Source organism: Oncorhynchus masou, chromosome 22 (assembly GCF_036934945.1).
Source record: "Oncorhynchus masou masou isolate Uvic2021 chromosome 22, UVic_Omas_1.1, whole genome shotgun sequence".
Lineage (NCBI taxonomy): Eukaryota > Metazoa > Chordata > Actinopteri > Salmoniformes > Salmonidae > Oncorhynchus > Oncorhynchus masou.
Genome location: NC_088233.1, coordinates 34,886,723 through 34,901,835, shown reverse-complemented (window position 1 = coordinate 34,901,835; position 15,113 = coordinate 34,886,723). Strand labels below are relative to the sequence as shown.

Below are 15,113 nucleotides of genomic sequence, written 5' to 3'. Positions count from 1 at the left end.
TGTATGTAGATTGATTGAGGAACATTTTATTTAATTCACAAAATGTGCGATAGTGGAAGGGGTCTGAATACTTTGACTGCACTTTAAGTGTTTTAATCAAATCCACTATGTTGAACTTGTTTGGTGCTTTAAGTGAACTGTTTGAGGAAATAATTAAGACACATAATTGACTGGAGGGAGTCCGACTGTAATTGATTTGATTGTGCTGGGCCTGACTCAGACTTGCTGTATTAAAAATAAAAAAACAGCAAGTGACTTTGTGACTTGCACCCGTTGTCTCTCTTCTCCCAGCTGCAATGACCACCATAGAACATCAACAGTGTGTATTGCGCTGTCTGTGTTGCTGAAACTGCAACATAATGGCAGCCATTTCTGACTGAAAAGTTATGTTACCGAAATCCCTAATTTGTTTAGGAATAACATTCCCTATTCCCTCAACCCTTGCTGTCTCTACGTGACACATGCACGTGACCAATAGGACATGCTCTATAGCATATCATAGTCACATCAATAAATTGGTTATAACAGGCTCTGAATGCCGTAACTCATCTGACGGCAAAATGGATGCAGAGGACGTGACAAACTCGAATCATGGGAATGTTTACTTGTTGCTCAGGAGATAAGTGTAAAGCCTGTATTACAGCATAGCGAAGATTAAAAACAGATGAATTTGTGTAATTGTTTGTCCAACATGTTGTGGGTGCCTGAGGCTTGGTGCTCACGGAAGCAATAGGCTACTAAACAAACACTCAAAACATTCAACAGAAGCGGGATCTGTCTTATTTCTGTAGATATCAAATTGTATTTGTCACATGCGCCAAATACAACAGGTGTAGACTTTACAATGAAATGCTTCCTTGCAAGCCCTAACCAACAATGCAGTTTAAAAAATGTAAATACCTAAAAATAATGTGTAGGATGAATGATGAACATTGAAGGTGCTACACATAGGATTTTTTTGATGTAGATTTCTTAATAATAATAATAAGAAGAAGAAATAAATAACAGATATCTATCTGTGTTCTCATTATTTATCTATATGGATGATTTATATAGCCAGGCACGTTTTAACAGGCTATTGATTATAGCCCTAATTAAGTTGGGTTTCCTCTGTCCTCACTTTTCTTAGACAATTATAGTAAGTGTTGCTTTCTCATCTCCTAATTCTGCCGCATTGTTCTCAACACCAATATGCTGGTCAACGTTGCTATTATGCCCATAGCAACATGGTCTTGGAAAAGTGCCCATTCAACAGCGCACTGATAAGTTTCAAAACCGTGGACAACGAGCACTATCCAATGTGGGAGAAAGCACATTTGTTATAAAATAATTATTTTTCATCTGTAATTATTTCTGTAATTATTTTTGTTCTGCACCATTGTTCTTACATAATAGAACTATATACAATTTCTGGAGCAAATGTCTTAGTCCATCAGTCTGTGCCAGGCCCATGGCCTCGACAATGGATCATTCCACTCAGATGTGCACGAGTCAGACAGGTGTCTTGTATACCATGATTTTTTAAATTTGCTACTGCTCAACTAAATCTCGATCGACCAACAGCCTTTCGACCAAACAATCGACCAGTCGACTAAATGGGGTCAGCCCTAATTTGAAGCTGGTGGACCAAAACCACTGTTTGAAGTTTTGATCAGCTTCAAGAAGTTGTAAAAACAATATTTTTTCTTATTGAAGCTATATTTCACAGTGATTTTAGATGGTACAATGATTGACTAAACTGCTTGTTTTCTCACAAACTGAAATTGAGCGAATAGTGTAGAATTTTTGCAACCAGGAAATTAGCCATTTCCACTAGATAACACCGCCACAAAGTCATGACAGCTTTCCCAGTTTGACAACAGATGCCACTCCGGCAGGAGAAATCAATAGGCGAATATTACATCTAATCACAACACTGGCGAGTAAGTAATACTGTGAAGCACAATCATTCCACTATTAGTGCCAGATATATTATGGTTTTTGAATGCAAATACAATGCAAAATTTCTACAACAAAAAAATCCTATGTGTAGCACCTTCAATGTTCATCCTAAACCTGTAGGGTTTTTTGTACCCATGCCTTAGTCTTGCTTATCAACAACTGTGAGCACTTATCCTGTACCTCTTGTTTTGCTTTCCTGTAACAGTGACCATGACGATGAGGTGGCCAGTCTAGAGTCGTCTTCAGGGAACTGTGGAGCCAGGTCGTCTCAAAGACTGCCAGTGAAGGAGTGGAAGAGTTCTCCCAGAGGCTCCCCTAAACTTAAGAGGAAGAGTAAAAAAGATGACGGGTGGGTGATAGCAGTCATGGTAAACCTTTTCTGTTATTTTACTTCAATGTCTAATGGCCTCTCTGCCTTCTCTTTTCAGGGATGCATCTCATGCCTCTCAGTCCAGGCAGCCTGAGCAGCATCATCAGGTAAGTGATCATGGTTGTTTGTTGTGATTATGACGCTGGCACCAGGATGTACACACATTGTGTATTTTCAGCAATACCATTTGTTTACATTTGTCATTTAGCAGACTCGCTTACCCAGAGCAACTTACATACATGCGTAAAAAAAAATGAAAAAATGTAATCACACTGTTCCCTCGTGGGAATCGAACCCATAACTCTGGCATTGCAAGCACTATGCTCTACCAACTGATCCACATGGGATAAGTAGATTATTCAGTATACCTGGTTTGCTTAGATGTTATGGTCTTCTGAACTTTTCAAGTTCTCTGCTGTCAATGACTGGAACAAACTGCAAAAATTACTGAAGCTGGAGATTATATTTCCCTCACAAACTTTAAGCATCAGCTGTCAGAGCAGCTTACCAATCATTGCACCTGTACACAGCCCATCTGTAAATAGCCCACCCAACTACCTCATCCCCATATTATTATTATTTTTTGCTACTTTGCACCCCAGTATCTCTACTTGCACATTCATCTACACATCTATCACTCCAGTGTTTAATTGTTAGATTGTAATTATTTCGCCACTATGGCCTATTTATTGCCTTACCTCCTTAATCTTACCTCATTTTCAAACACTGTATATAGACTTTTCTATTGTGTTATTGACTGCACGTTTGTTTATCCCATGTGTAACTCTGTGTTTGTGTCGCACTGCTTTGCTTTATCTTGGCCAGTTGTAAATGAGAACTTGTTCTCAACTGGCCCACCTGGTTAAATAAAGGTGAAATAAATAAACTTTCCTCTCTGTCATCTGATGTGACCTGTAGCAGATGAACCCAGAGGTGCTGGAAGAACTCCTGATTTTGCTCCGTAACCAGCAGAGGGAGATAGCGGAGCTCCATCAGAGTCAGCTGGAGCTGCTTCAGAGAGTGACGGGCCACATGGACGCCGTGCAGAGCTCTGTCATAGCCCACGTAGAGCACGTCATGGTCAGCCAGCAGGAGCACGAACGTATCCTTACAACTGGGATATGTTACAAATTACAACTCCTAGACCTCCCTTTTTTCTGGTACCATAGAGAATTATAAATGAGATAAGCCATTCCCCAAAGCAGCTGCTTTGTTTACGAAGAGCACACGACAATGAGCAAGCGGAAGCTTTCATGACGATTTACTGTTGTGTAGCTGAAGAGGGGTGATCAAGTCACACTTGAAATTCATTACTGCCAGCTAAATATTTTATAACTAAGTGTAACTATCTAATACATTCTTTCCAGCTCAAGGCTCCAGTTATGCATTTGGTTGGCTAGCTTGTAAGGTCAAGCTTCTTGCTTACAGCAGAGACACTCAATCCCCTCCTGGATCAAGATCCTTGCTGTCTAATATTTGTTTTTTGCTTTGCAGCAAACCTTTTGAGATAGTTGTGTAACTTTGAGCTGGAGGGTCTGTTCTTGTAGTCCGTTATATTTTTGATCACTATCTAAATAAAATTGCCGGAAATACCATATACCCCACTATATAAATAAAATTGCCGGAAATACCATATACCCACCCCGGTATGGTACAGGAACGGTAGGAAGGTACTAAAATTGGGACACCGTCCAACCATGATCACTGCAATATATAGGGCAGTGTTATGAATGCAACTATTGTAGTTTAAATGGATTTAAATTCAAATTAACCAAAAACCTTTTTGTCTTCTACAAAGGTGCTTAATTAAGACCATTATTTTGTTGCATCAACCCACCACACAATTTCCTCTTGTTTGATCCTTGACCCGGCATTGATTCTCAGAGAGGAGAATGGAGAGAATCCTAGCAGAGGGACACACCCGTAACCAGCAGCTCCAGGAGCATCTCTCGCAGCAGCTGGGTCAAACTCTCAGTAACACCCTTTGTAATCGGCTGGACAAGACTCTCCGAGAGGAGATGAAGAAGACTGTTCCTCCCAGTTAGTACACTTCCTTAATTTTTCCAATAACATATTCTGTTTTTTTTATCAAATAAGTGTTTCACTGTGTAACATCTCTGAGGTAACTGTTTGGGCTTACTTCACAGCTATCACCAAGAGCCTGGAGCCTGTCACTGCCCAAATGAGTAACACCATTGCTGCTAAGCTGACGGCTGTGGAGGCAGCACTGAAGGAGAACGTTAGCAAAGTCGTGAAGTCAAAGGTTAGTGGCAACCTTCAGATCATCATGGTTTCTAGAGCATCATTTCCCAAGCTTGGGGTTGAAAATAAATTATAATACGCCGCTTAGTTCATAGAACAGCGGTCACGTGAGTAACCTTCGATATCTGCTATTAGGGGTTCTGTTTTTTCCCCTATCAATTTGGTTAACTTTTGAATGGTTGAGGCTATAAGCTGTAATGACCCAATTTTCTGAAAGCTACCACTCTCTGGAACCCATGTCTTTCCTTCCACTGCTCTCGCATATTAAAATGGGGTCGTGGGACAAAAAAGTTTGGTCCCCTCTGCTCTAAATCCTAGGTTGGTCATTGGATCAAGGAATGTAAAATTGTCATAGCTCACTTATTCCGTCTTCAGTCAAAATGCACACATAAAGATGAATGCTTCAGGTCATTTTTATCTCTCTATCCCTTCCTGTGCAGAACACCACAGATGCTATTGGCCGAGCAGCTGCCGAGGCAATGCAGGGGCCTATCCAGGCTGCCTACAAGGATGCTTTCCAGGGCATAGTGCTGCCTGTGTTTGAGAGAGGCTGCCAGTCTATGTTCCAGCAGATCAATGAGAGCTTCAAGCAGGGCACCCATGAGTGTAAGACAATCCTATTACCAACTGTTAACCCTCAGAATTTCTACTCCAGGCCATTTCTTAGCTTTATGCTGTACCACGAGAGCAAGGTCAAGAACTTGTTTAATTCAAGAAGAGCAGTGAGCTTTGTATGCATTGTAAATATTTGCTATATTTGTTTATTCAGCTGATTTTGTATTATGCTAACAGCACATCTGAATATGCCTGACAGATCTTTGTGTTGTACTGAGGATGTTTGTTTTCCTCTGTAGATATCCAGCAACTGGAGACCCATGTGAAGAACAAGAAGCAGCATGAGCAGGAAGCACGGGATCCTATGATTGGCCAGCTGCAACAGATGATTGACACGTTCCAGAACTCAACGGATCAGCTGGCCACCACCATCACAGCAAGTGTCCGCTCTGAGGTCCAGCATCAGCTCCACATGACGGTGGGAAAGTAAGTCCAACCAACGCCCAACAGAAAGCTCAATTTCTTTTTCTTTTTTTTGTATTAGTGATTGGTAAAGCAACTAGAGATTGATCAGGCATCACAAACAGATGCCTTAGTAAGCAGTTTGGGTTGCCATATTGAGTGGCTGTGTAATGGATTGGTTGAGCAGAAACAAACACCTTAATCCTGGCTTAATTTCAGTACATAAATTCGATTGAACCACAGTCTGCGATGCAATTAATTTCATGGCACTTGAGTTTATAGATTTTTAGGTTGGACTGAATACCTTTTTTTTAAGTGTTTCAAAAATGTCTGTAGGAATTTACACATTTTTTACTATTTCAATGTTTTGATAGTGTACCGTGGGTATATAACGGTGCCGGTTCGGTCCTGTGTCCAGTTTGCAGGACTCGATCCTGACCCAGGTGCAGCGCATTGTGAAGGGTGAGGTGAGTATGGCCATGAAGGAGCAGCAGGCAGCTGTGAACTCCAGCATCATGCAGGCCATGCGCTCTGCTGCAGGCACGCCTGTCCCCACCGCACACCTGGACTACCAGGCCCAGCAAGCCAGCATCCTGCAGCTGCTGCAGCAGGGACAGCTCAACCAGGCCTTCCAACAGGTGAGAGTCCTGCTCCCCTCTGCCTCCCTGATACACCTCCACCCATCACAGGCTCACAGAGTCTCCTGTCCAATGCGTGGTGGATGTCAGAGGGCATCATTTAAAGATACCTGTGGCGTCTGATCGGTCTCTTCTCCTCCAACCCCCCTCTATAGGCCCTGTCAGCCTCTGACCTGAACCTGGTTCTGTATGTGTGCGAGACCATCGACTCCCAGCAGGTGTTTGGCCAGCATCCCTGCCCCCTCATCCAGCCAGTGCTGCTGTCCCTAATACAGCAGCTATCCACTAACCTGGCCACACGCTCTGAGCTCAAGATCAGGTACGCATGCGCACCCACAGGAGCATGTCATAAGTTGTCTGGAAACCGTTGATCGTGAAAAACCCATCAGCGTTCTAGACACAAACTGGTGCACCTGTCACCTACTACCATACCCTGTTCAAAGGCACTTAAATATTTTGTCTTGCCCATTTACCCTCTGAATGGCACACATACACAATCCATGTCTCAATTCTCTCAAGACTTAAATATCATTTAACCGGTCTCCTCCCCTACATATACACTGATTGAAGTGGATTTAACAAATTACATCAATAAGGGATCATAGATTTCACCTGGTCAGTCTATGTCATGGAAAGAGCATGTGTTCATTCTTAATATCAAAACACATCCATTTTAATTCTTAAACACGCCTTTGATGTGTTTAAGAATGTGTTTGCTCTTAATCAGGTTTGTGCTCTCTTTTACAAGCCTCCCTCAAGGAACATACTGACTGACAAACCTTAGTCACATTTCCTCCATGTTGAGCTGTGTCAAACTGCAGCTCTGCTGCTTTTTACGAGTTTAGACCATGTAACAAATATGTGTAATAGGAACATGACAGGCCTATGAATATGAAAACATGTCCAGACAATGCACTGCCAAGTCCCTTTACTGCTCCATAAGAGCTCAAATGATCAGTCTTAATCCAGTTAGAATGGCACCCTAAACTATCAGCCTGATACTGGCCAGCTGTTGAGAGTTCTACATCTGTGGGACTGAATCTGGAGCTGTACATATGAAGGGCATTTTTCAAACACTCCATGCCTTTTTAATGCATGGTACGAGATATCTGTTTTAACCTATTTTAATCTCAAAATTTAAGGATTGTCAGTGTAACTTTGCAAGGGCTTTTAAGGGCATATCAGTCTCAGTAGAGAAGAGTCCTGATTGGGCTGTTGTCCAAGGTATGTGATATATATAAATGTAGGACTTTGCTGAAATTAGAGGGAAATTGGTCCCTTTGAACGTTGGGAGGTTAATGGCTCTTAAGCCCCAAGATTACCATTGAGAGAACTGTGCTTAGAGGTTTTAAATGCTTTGGATTGGGTCTGCAGATGTAAAATTGGAACAATCTGATGCGATGCATTTGGGTTGAGCCACTGGATTGGGTAACAGGACAGTGCTGCTGAGTGATCAGGGTCATTCCACTGCATTTACTGTTTTAATCAAGCCATTCAAATCTTTGCCATCGACTGCAAGGTCATTAGGGCAACTTTGTCGGGACATGCAAGCCAATAATACTATTGGTTTAAATGGTACAAACCGAGTCTTCTTAAAGCCCGTGGTAACCTTCTCTCTGTCTATCAGTTACTTGGAGGATGCTGTGATGAACCTGGACCATGGTGATCCGGTGACGAGGGACCACATGAGTGCGGTGCTGTCCCAGGTCCGACAGAAGCTGTTCCAGTTCCTGCAGTCAGACCCACACAGTCCTCTCAGCAAGAGAGCCCGGCGCCTGGTGATGATGCTTCAGGGCCTGGTCAATCATTAGTTCTGGCGCCCAATGATGGAGCCCCTTCACTTCCCTGTTCTGCTCCCACACAGTTAGAACAAAGTGCAGTGAGTTTCGTTGATGTGCTGAGGGGAGCAGAGCTGTTGTTAAAGAGATGTGAGCATGATGTACAGAGCGATCGGACAGTATTCAGACCCCTTGACCTTTTCCACATTTTGTTAGTTTACGGCCTTATTCTAAAACTGATTACATCGTTTTCCCCCTCATCAATCTACACAGATTACCCCATTATGACAAAGCAAAAATATTTGCTAATTTATGAAAAATGTAAATATTACATTTACAAAGTATTCAGACCCTCTTCTTGGGTATGACGCTACAAGCTTGGCACACTTATATTTGGGGAGTTTCTCCCATCTCCACAGAGGAACTCTGGGGCTCTGTCAGTGACCATTGGGTTCTTGGTCACCTCCCTGACGAAGGCCCTTCTCCCCTGATTGCTCAGTTTGGTCGGGTGGCCAGCTCTAGGAAGAGTGATTCCAAATGTCTTCCATTTAAGGTGTTCTTGGGACCCTTCAATGCTGCAGACATTTTTTTGCTACCCTTCCCCAGATCTTTGCCTCAACACAATCCTGTCTCGGAGCTCTATGGACAATTACTGACCTTATCGCTTGGTTTTTGCTTATACTTATGTAAATAAGGTATTTCTGTTTTTTATTTTTAATACATTTGAAAAAATGTCTAAAGACCTGTTTTTGCCTTGTCATTATTGGTTATTGTGAGGACTGCTGAGGACATTTATTTAATCCACTTTAGAATAAGACTAACGTAATACAATGTGGAAAAAGTCAAGGGGTCTGAATAGTTTCCGATGGCTCTGCACTTTCTGTACCCTCGTCACTTTTTGATGCATTGTACATCGAAATGGAACATTTTGTTTTATCTTTAATTTTTACGTGTAGAAATGGCAAGAACAGACTGGGTTTGCCCTTTTTGGACTTGTGTAGATTGAAGGATATTTGTTCATGAGTACTACGAACCTTGCCATTACCATCTATTTTGTCTTTTCCTTGTCATATCCACAAGAGGCTGTTTCAGAAATACCTATCCTAAATGTAGACCGTCGTTACAGATGGATGAGCATATTATGTTTTCTGAATATTCAACCATTCTGTTAAATCCAGTGTATTTCACTTTGAGGGACTTCTACAGTAGGCTTTCAATCTACACGGTTAGTTTTTTCCTTTCTCTGATATTTCCGTGTTACTATGTAGATAGGACAGGAGTGTGCTTGTGGAGTCTTAGAAACTAAAAGGGCCGTCCACATGTATAGCTTTATAAGGTCAACTCTTTTGATGGCACCTCGACAAAATTCACCCATGTCCCTGAATTTTTTTATTTATTTTTTTGCCCTGGTTTTTTTTTATACCAACAATCCTTAACATTTGTAAGACTTGTATGATTTCATGAACTTGCTTGAAGACTTATTGAAGTTGTTATAATCCATAGAAAATCCATCTAACAAGTTGTTACTTATACTGGCCTCGTTTTTGCATCAGGATATCCAAGTTATGTTCGTAAACCTGATGTACATCTCCTGTTCTTTAGAGGGCAGCCCTTGAATGCAGTCACATTTAATATTTTTTAGCATGCTTTCTTTTAGGCAACTTGCGAAGTCTAGTTGGAAAGTTCAACAAAACTGGGAGCATGGCTTAATGTATTAATACGTGTTTGTCTTCTAAACAAGTTAAAATGGTCTAATTATCTAGGAACAGACCTGTGAAACGCCACAATGTTGGGTTGCATTGTGAATATCAACTGCCCAATGCCTACTATGCCACTGGTCAGTTGATTGTCATGCAAATAAGATCTTTGTTTTCCCTATCAAACCTTTAATGTGCAGGAACAAAACATTTATAGTAAGTGCCTTATTGTACTTCACTGATGGGGATTTGGCCTCCACTACCTTTAGATGTTGTTATGCCATTTGAAACAATTGTGTAAATTAACCGTATTTGCCTGACTGTAAAAGAGTGTGTTACTGGGTTTTTACGCACACTTATCAATGACTTATTTTGCAAACAAGGGTTCAAATAGCACAGGAAGAGCATCTTTGCATTAGGAATACAAACATGATTTGACAATAGAGAGGCTGGCTAGAAAAGTTCTCATAAATTATTGATTATGTAATTCCACTTTACTGTAGGAGTGATGGGAAATATTTAAACCCGGGATCATCTTGTCTTACCAATTCCAAAATGTCAATCTCTGCTATTGATGTCTTGTCATCTAATTTCAAGGACAGTTATTTGTTATGAACGTAACATTCCTTTCTTTGACCTAAAGTAGAATGAGGGGGACATAGGGCAGTGTGAACTAAGCTTGGAGGTGTTTCTTGCCAGTCCTGCACACTATTCCTGAGGCATGCTTATTTTACCAGGTCAGAATTATGTTTGACCATAGTAGTGGTTTGTTTGATAAGCACCTTTTGGTGTTCCAATTTATTTAACATGACTTGTTGAAAGTTGATTCTCAACTCCCAGTTTTTCTTTGCTTTAATTATTTGAGTTTCATCAGTGAACACTATACAGTTGCTAGGTCACCTTCAGCTGCTGATTGGTTGACAAAACGCTAGGTATGCCTGTATGCTCAGGAGAACTGTGCATAAAGAGGCAAACTGCTATATTCAAGGTTATAAGCCATCTGTATTATCAAGCCACAAAGCTGTGTAAAGCAGACAGTAATGTCTTTTTATCCACAACGTTGAGTGAGGAGGAATCTGTCCGTGGTGGAGGAGGTTGATGATCCATCTTTTATTGTATTAAGTTACATGTCTGGTAACTGGAATAGCAGCTGTTTGACCTGAAAAGTGTAAAAGCAGGATGGTTTCCATGCTCTTAGTTTTACTTATGTTTCATATTGATCAGGGTTAAGCAACAAGAATCAGACATGAATGTTGATAACAGTAAGCTTGTACATAAACGCTATACAATCTAAATATTTTTCCTCGTTTTCAAAAACATTGAAATCATGTTTTGTGTATTACTCATTTTGATTGTCATTTCCATCATGCTTTGTTCCCTGTGCTTGGATTGTTGTATATTTTACTCGTTTCTTTTACCCTAAACGTTTTGGAATAAAAAAATAAAATGATTAATGCCTTGCATAGTGCCCTTTATTTCACATGTAGCCTATTCAACACCACATTTACGTTTTTACATTTTGTGGTAAAGATAATAGCTGAATCCTCCTTCCACATAGGAGTTGTTTGACGCGGGTGCATAAAACTAAAGATGGTAACTTTTTGACACAAGCTTGTTTTTTCCATGAGGATGAACATGGGTTAATTGCCACATTGAGGTTAAAATAGCACTTTTCTCCCTTACATATCGGTATCCATCTAATGGGTCATGATAGGTGGAGACGAGATTTTGAGTCTGCCCTACTCCGCGCAAATGCGCCCTCCCTCACGCACACTAGATACACCATAGAGATTCATACATAAGAGTAGGCGCTCTTCTCATGAACATGATACTGAGCAACGCTTTCACCTATGTAGCAAAGTAGCTGTGCTCAGCAAACGGATTGTAACACTCTGACGCGGATTTTTACTTGTTTCAGACACGTCTTTTTTCTGAATTGAGTGGCCTGAGCAGAATGGTATCCCTCGTGAATTACGCGTGTATTATATTGCCTCTTGCTCTCCATCTGAGTAAGTGTTCACTTAGAAATGTTTTTTTTTCTATAGAAATAGCAGTAATGTTTAATTTGTTCGTACTATGTGGGGGTTCTTGGGTGGGATTTATTAAATGCACCTCTAAATGATAGGGGAACGAGTCGCGTTAAAGTGGACAACAGAAAATATTTGATCGGTGCCTAGGTACAAAATTCGTGAGTTGAAAATGTTTTATTATATAAATGTTTGAATGGATAATTAAGAGTTGCTGGCGTAAAACTAGGTTACAGATTAAAATGAGTTAAATGATTGCAAAGAAATGAGGCAAGTAAACAATTGACAATCTTTTTTAGTCGTTTTTTACCATATTTGGTCGTATTGTATAGTTTGTGTATAGAAGGTTCTTTTATATAGTATTATATTAGTCGTCTACCATTGTTATTGATTTGAATTCACATGCGCTTTGTTCTTGGGTAGCATATTACACTACATTCCCAAGCGCAGTCGAAGCGTCAGCGTGTGTGGCGTCAGTGAATACAAAATCTAGAAGAACGAATTTGCACTGTCTAGTTATTATAATAGCCTACGCATTATATTGTCTGCATTCTGAAATAGTTGTATGCTCTCTCGGAACAACTGAATCCGTCACCTCGATTCCCTCAGTTTATTCCTCACAAAGGAGGGGCTGATGTAATAGCCTACTATCCATTGGGGAATTGAATGCGAAAAGAATAATGAATGAATCGCATTTGCCTTCCCCTGATAGACTGCATAAAGTAGCACAGGTATCTCATCTGAACCTGTGTGGCTCACAAGCTGTCCTTTCGGGACAGTGCGGATCATAGCCATCCCTCAACCTTAACTTATTTTCGTGTGAAACCTATTGGTAAAAACTAAACAAAGCACACACACCACACAACCTTTGGGAGGATTATCCCAAGAGGTTATCATGTTATGTTACTTTTCCCTGGAGCTCAGTATTGGCAGCCTTCATTCTGCATAATATTAGAGAGAAAATATGATCTTTCCCGTGAGTAGTCGGCCTTTATACAGCGTCGAATGTGTATCGCCCTGCATACTATAGGTCAGGTATGACTAGATTCAGGCGCAGGACACATTTTAGTTGAGTTGTCCAGAACACAAGAAGCCTAAAGAGATGTGATCATATACAAACGTAAGGAAGGTTTGAAATCATTTTTTTGTCAAATAATATATCTGTTGGGGCTTTTTATGGTCACTTTTCCAGTCTACAAATTATTTGTAATGATGTCTCTCTATTATGCATGGGAAAACTTTCGAACCGATTTGGGGAACCCTGCAAAAGGCTATGTTAGACCAGCCATTGAGAGAAAAATGTTTGATTTAACAGGATTCTCTCTCAATTTACGCCTCTGTGGTTTGAGAGTGTTCTAAAGGCATTTTACTGCAGTACACAAGCATATGAAGCAGACATTACTTCCTCATTAAATCAGGTTCATGCTCTCTAGTAGAATTGCATCCACTTTCCTCTCTCTTCGTGACTATTCATTACTGATCTTCATTTCCCCATGATAATTCATGGTTCACACCCATATCACACATTCTCACACCAACCATGTCCCCTTCATTTTTATTCAGCCTTTGCATATAATATCTATCAGATCATCAGTCTGGTACATCTACCATCCCCTGTCCTCACTGTACTTCAATGGATAATCTGCAACTTTGTAGTCATCTCATCAACACACCTCACAATTAAGGCAATATAAAGTGCCTCTCCTGAATCCTTTGTTTGTAAATGAAGCTTTGATTCGGTTGCTGAAGAGTTTAGTAATTAAGGAGCATACGGGGAGGCATGGAGAGGAATTTAATTTCTCCACCTGAATTGTGCATATGATTAATCAGACACAGCCCCTCTAAGCTTTCAACTTCACATCAGCCCTGTCCCAATAATTACCTCCTCCCCTCACCCTATCCCTGTCTCCTCTCTTCAGCACAGACTTAGGAGTGGCGTGGAGTCCCTAAACAAACGCTGTGAAATGAAACCGCAGCCATGCATGATGCCCCATGACACTCCACCCTCAGCCAAGGCTGAGAATTAATATTCATAGGTAGACCGACTTTTATACTTCTGTTTTAAGGAGTTACAGGATCTTGTTTCCTCTAGCACTAATGAGTCGTGTGTGATTCAGCTGTGACTTTGTGTCAGTGACTTGATGTGTTGTGTGCTTGGATGGCTATTGAGGAAGAAGAGTAGTCCATTGGCTCCCAATGTGCCCAAGGTTGCTGCAACTTATGTCCCTGGTGCTTTGTTCTGTGTAGGCAGCAGATGTTCTCATAGGCGGGGGGTTGCGTACCGTAACTCTGAGGTATGGGCATAGATAGTCAGGTATCTCTTCCCATCTGTTTCCATAACAATGCTATACGTTTGGCTGAGATGAACAGTTATAGGGTAGCTTCAGAGGTCAGGTCATAGAGAAGAGAACAAGGAGTAAAGGCCGAGCAAAGGTCAGATAGAGTGTGTGCAGTGGACACTAGGGCTGGACAGTGATGTAATCGTCCCCCTGTTCCCATCTGTTGTTGAGTGGAGTGAGCATGGAGCTTCAGCTCTGTTGAAGCCTGTGCTAACCCTGATAAGTTACAACTGGAAACTCAGGTGTTCTAGTCAATAAAAACAAATTAACTCCCAGAGAGGGTCAGTGCGCTTGTGTCCATTACAATGAGCCTCTCACTTACTCTCCATATGAGGGGGAGAGGGATCAATGTGCACAGGAAGCTCATTTATTAGTCAGATGGAGAATGGTCTACCATGGTCCTGGACCAGTACTAAGAAAACAGAGAGAAAGAGTAGTCATAGAATGAACAGCATGGGGAAAGGCTCTTATCGGAGTGTCAGATTGTTCTGCCACCGTCTCACTGAGTGCTTTGCTTTGTGTCAAAACTTCCATCCTGTCAACATGTGCTTAACAACTTCCAGGAAGTCAGTTCATTTTTACTCTAAATATCTGCATGAAGACTCCATCTGCAAATAGCATTTTTATTGAAATGTATTAGATTTCCCTATACAATCTTCTGCAGTTCAAGACTACTCTAAACAGCGAGAGTTATTTTATTATTTTTTTGTACCTTTATTTAACTAGGCAAGTCAGTTAAGAACAAACTCTTATTTTCAATGACGGCCTAGGAACAGTGGGTTAACTGCCTGCTCAGGGGCAGAACGACAGATTTGTACCTTGTCAGCTTGGGGTTTGAACTTGCAACCTTCCGGTTACTAGTCCAACACTCTAACTGCTAGGCTACCCTGCCGCCCCAGTTAGACACGTGAACACAACAGAACCCTGTGCTTCATGAACACAGCACAGGGAGAAAGGAGATGGAAACTGTTGCAGGGATTCCCTGCCCCATAGAACTGGGCTGGCATAATCAGCCAGGTTGTTGGCACCTCTGTGTGCCTTGGA

The 15,113-nt window shown here is 41.2% G+C and overlaps 2 protein-coding genes across 6 annotated transcripts in view; both read left to right on the top strand.

The window, feature by feature from the left end:
- Positions 1–11,164, top strand: part of LOC135509382 (enhancer of mRNA-decapping protein 4-like) — a 44,750-nt gene extending 33,586 nt beyond the window's left edge. For all 5 annotated transcript variants that reach the window (XM_064930003.1, XM_064930002.1, XM_064930000.1 and 2 more), the window contains exons 20-29: positions 2,147–2,290; positions 2,370–2,418; positions 3,230–3,413; positions 4,196–4,351; positions 4,459–4,574; positions 5,014–5,179; positions 5,428–5,614; positions 6,009–6,228; positions 6,384–6,547; positions 7,856–11,164. In XM_064930003.1, coding sequence (XP_064786075.1) covers positions 2,147–2,290; positions 2,370–2,418; positions 3,230–3,413; positions 4,196–4,351; positions 4,459–4,574; positions 5,014–5,179; positions 5,428–5,614; positions 6,009–6,228; positions 6,384–6,547; positions 7,856–8,039 — 1,570 coding nt within the window. In that variant the 3' untranslated portion in view covers positions 8,040–11,164. The remainder of the gene's footprint in view (positions 1–2,146; positions 2,291–2,369; positions 2,419–3,229; positions 3,414–4,195; positions 4,352–4,458; positions 4,575–5,013; positions 5,180–5,427; positions 5,615–6,008; positions 6,229–6,383; positions 6,548–7,855) is intronic.
- A 336-nt stretch (positions 11,165–11,500) lies between these two features.
- Positions 11,501–15,113, top strand: part of LOC135509381 (neuritin-like) — a 30,550-nt gene continuing 26,937 nt past the window's right edge. The window contains exon 1 of the mRNA XM_064929998.1: positions 11,501–11,712. Coding sequence (XP_064786070.1) covers positions 11,658–11,712 — 55 coding nt within the window. The 5' untranslated portion in view covers positions 11,501–11,657. The remainder of the gene's footprint in view (positions 11,713–15,113) is intronic.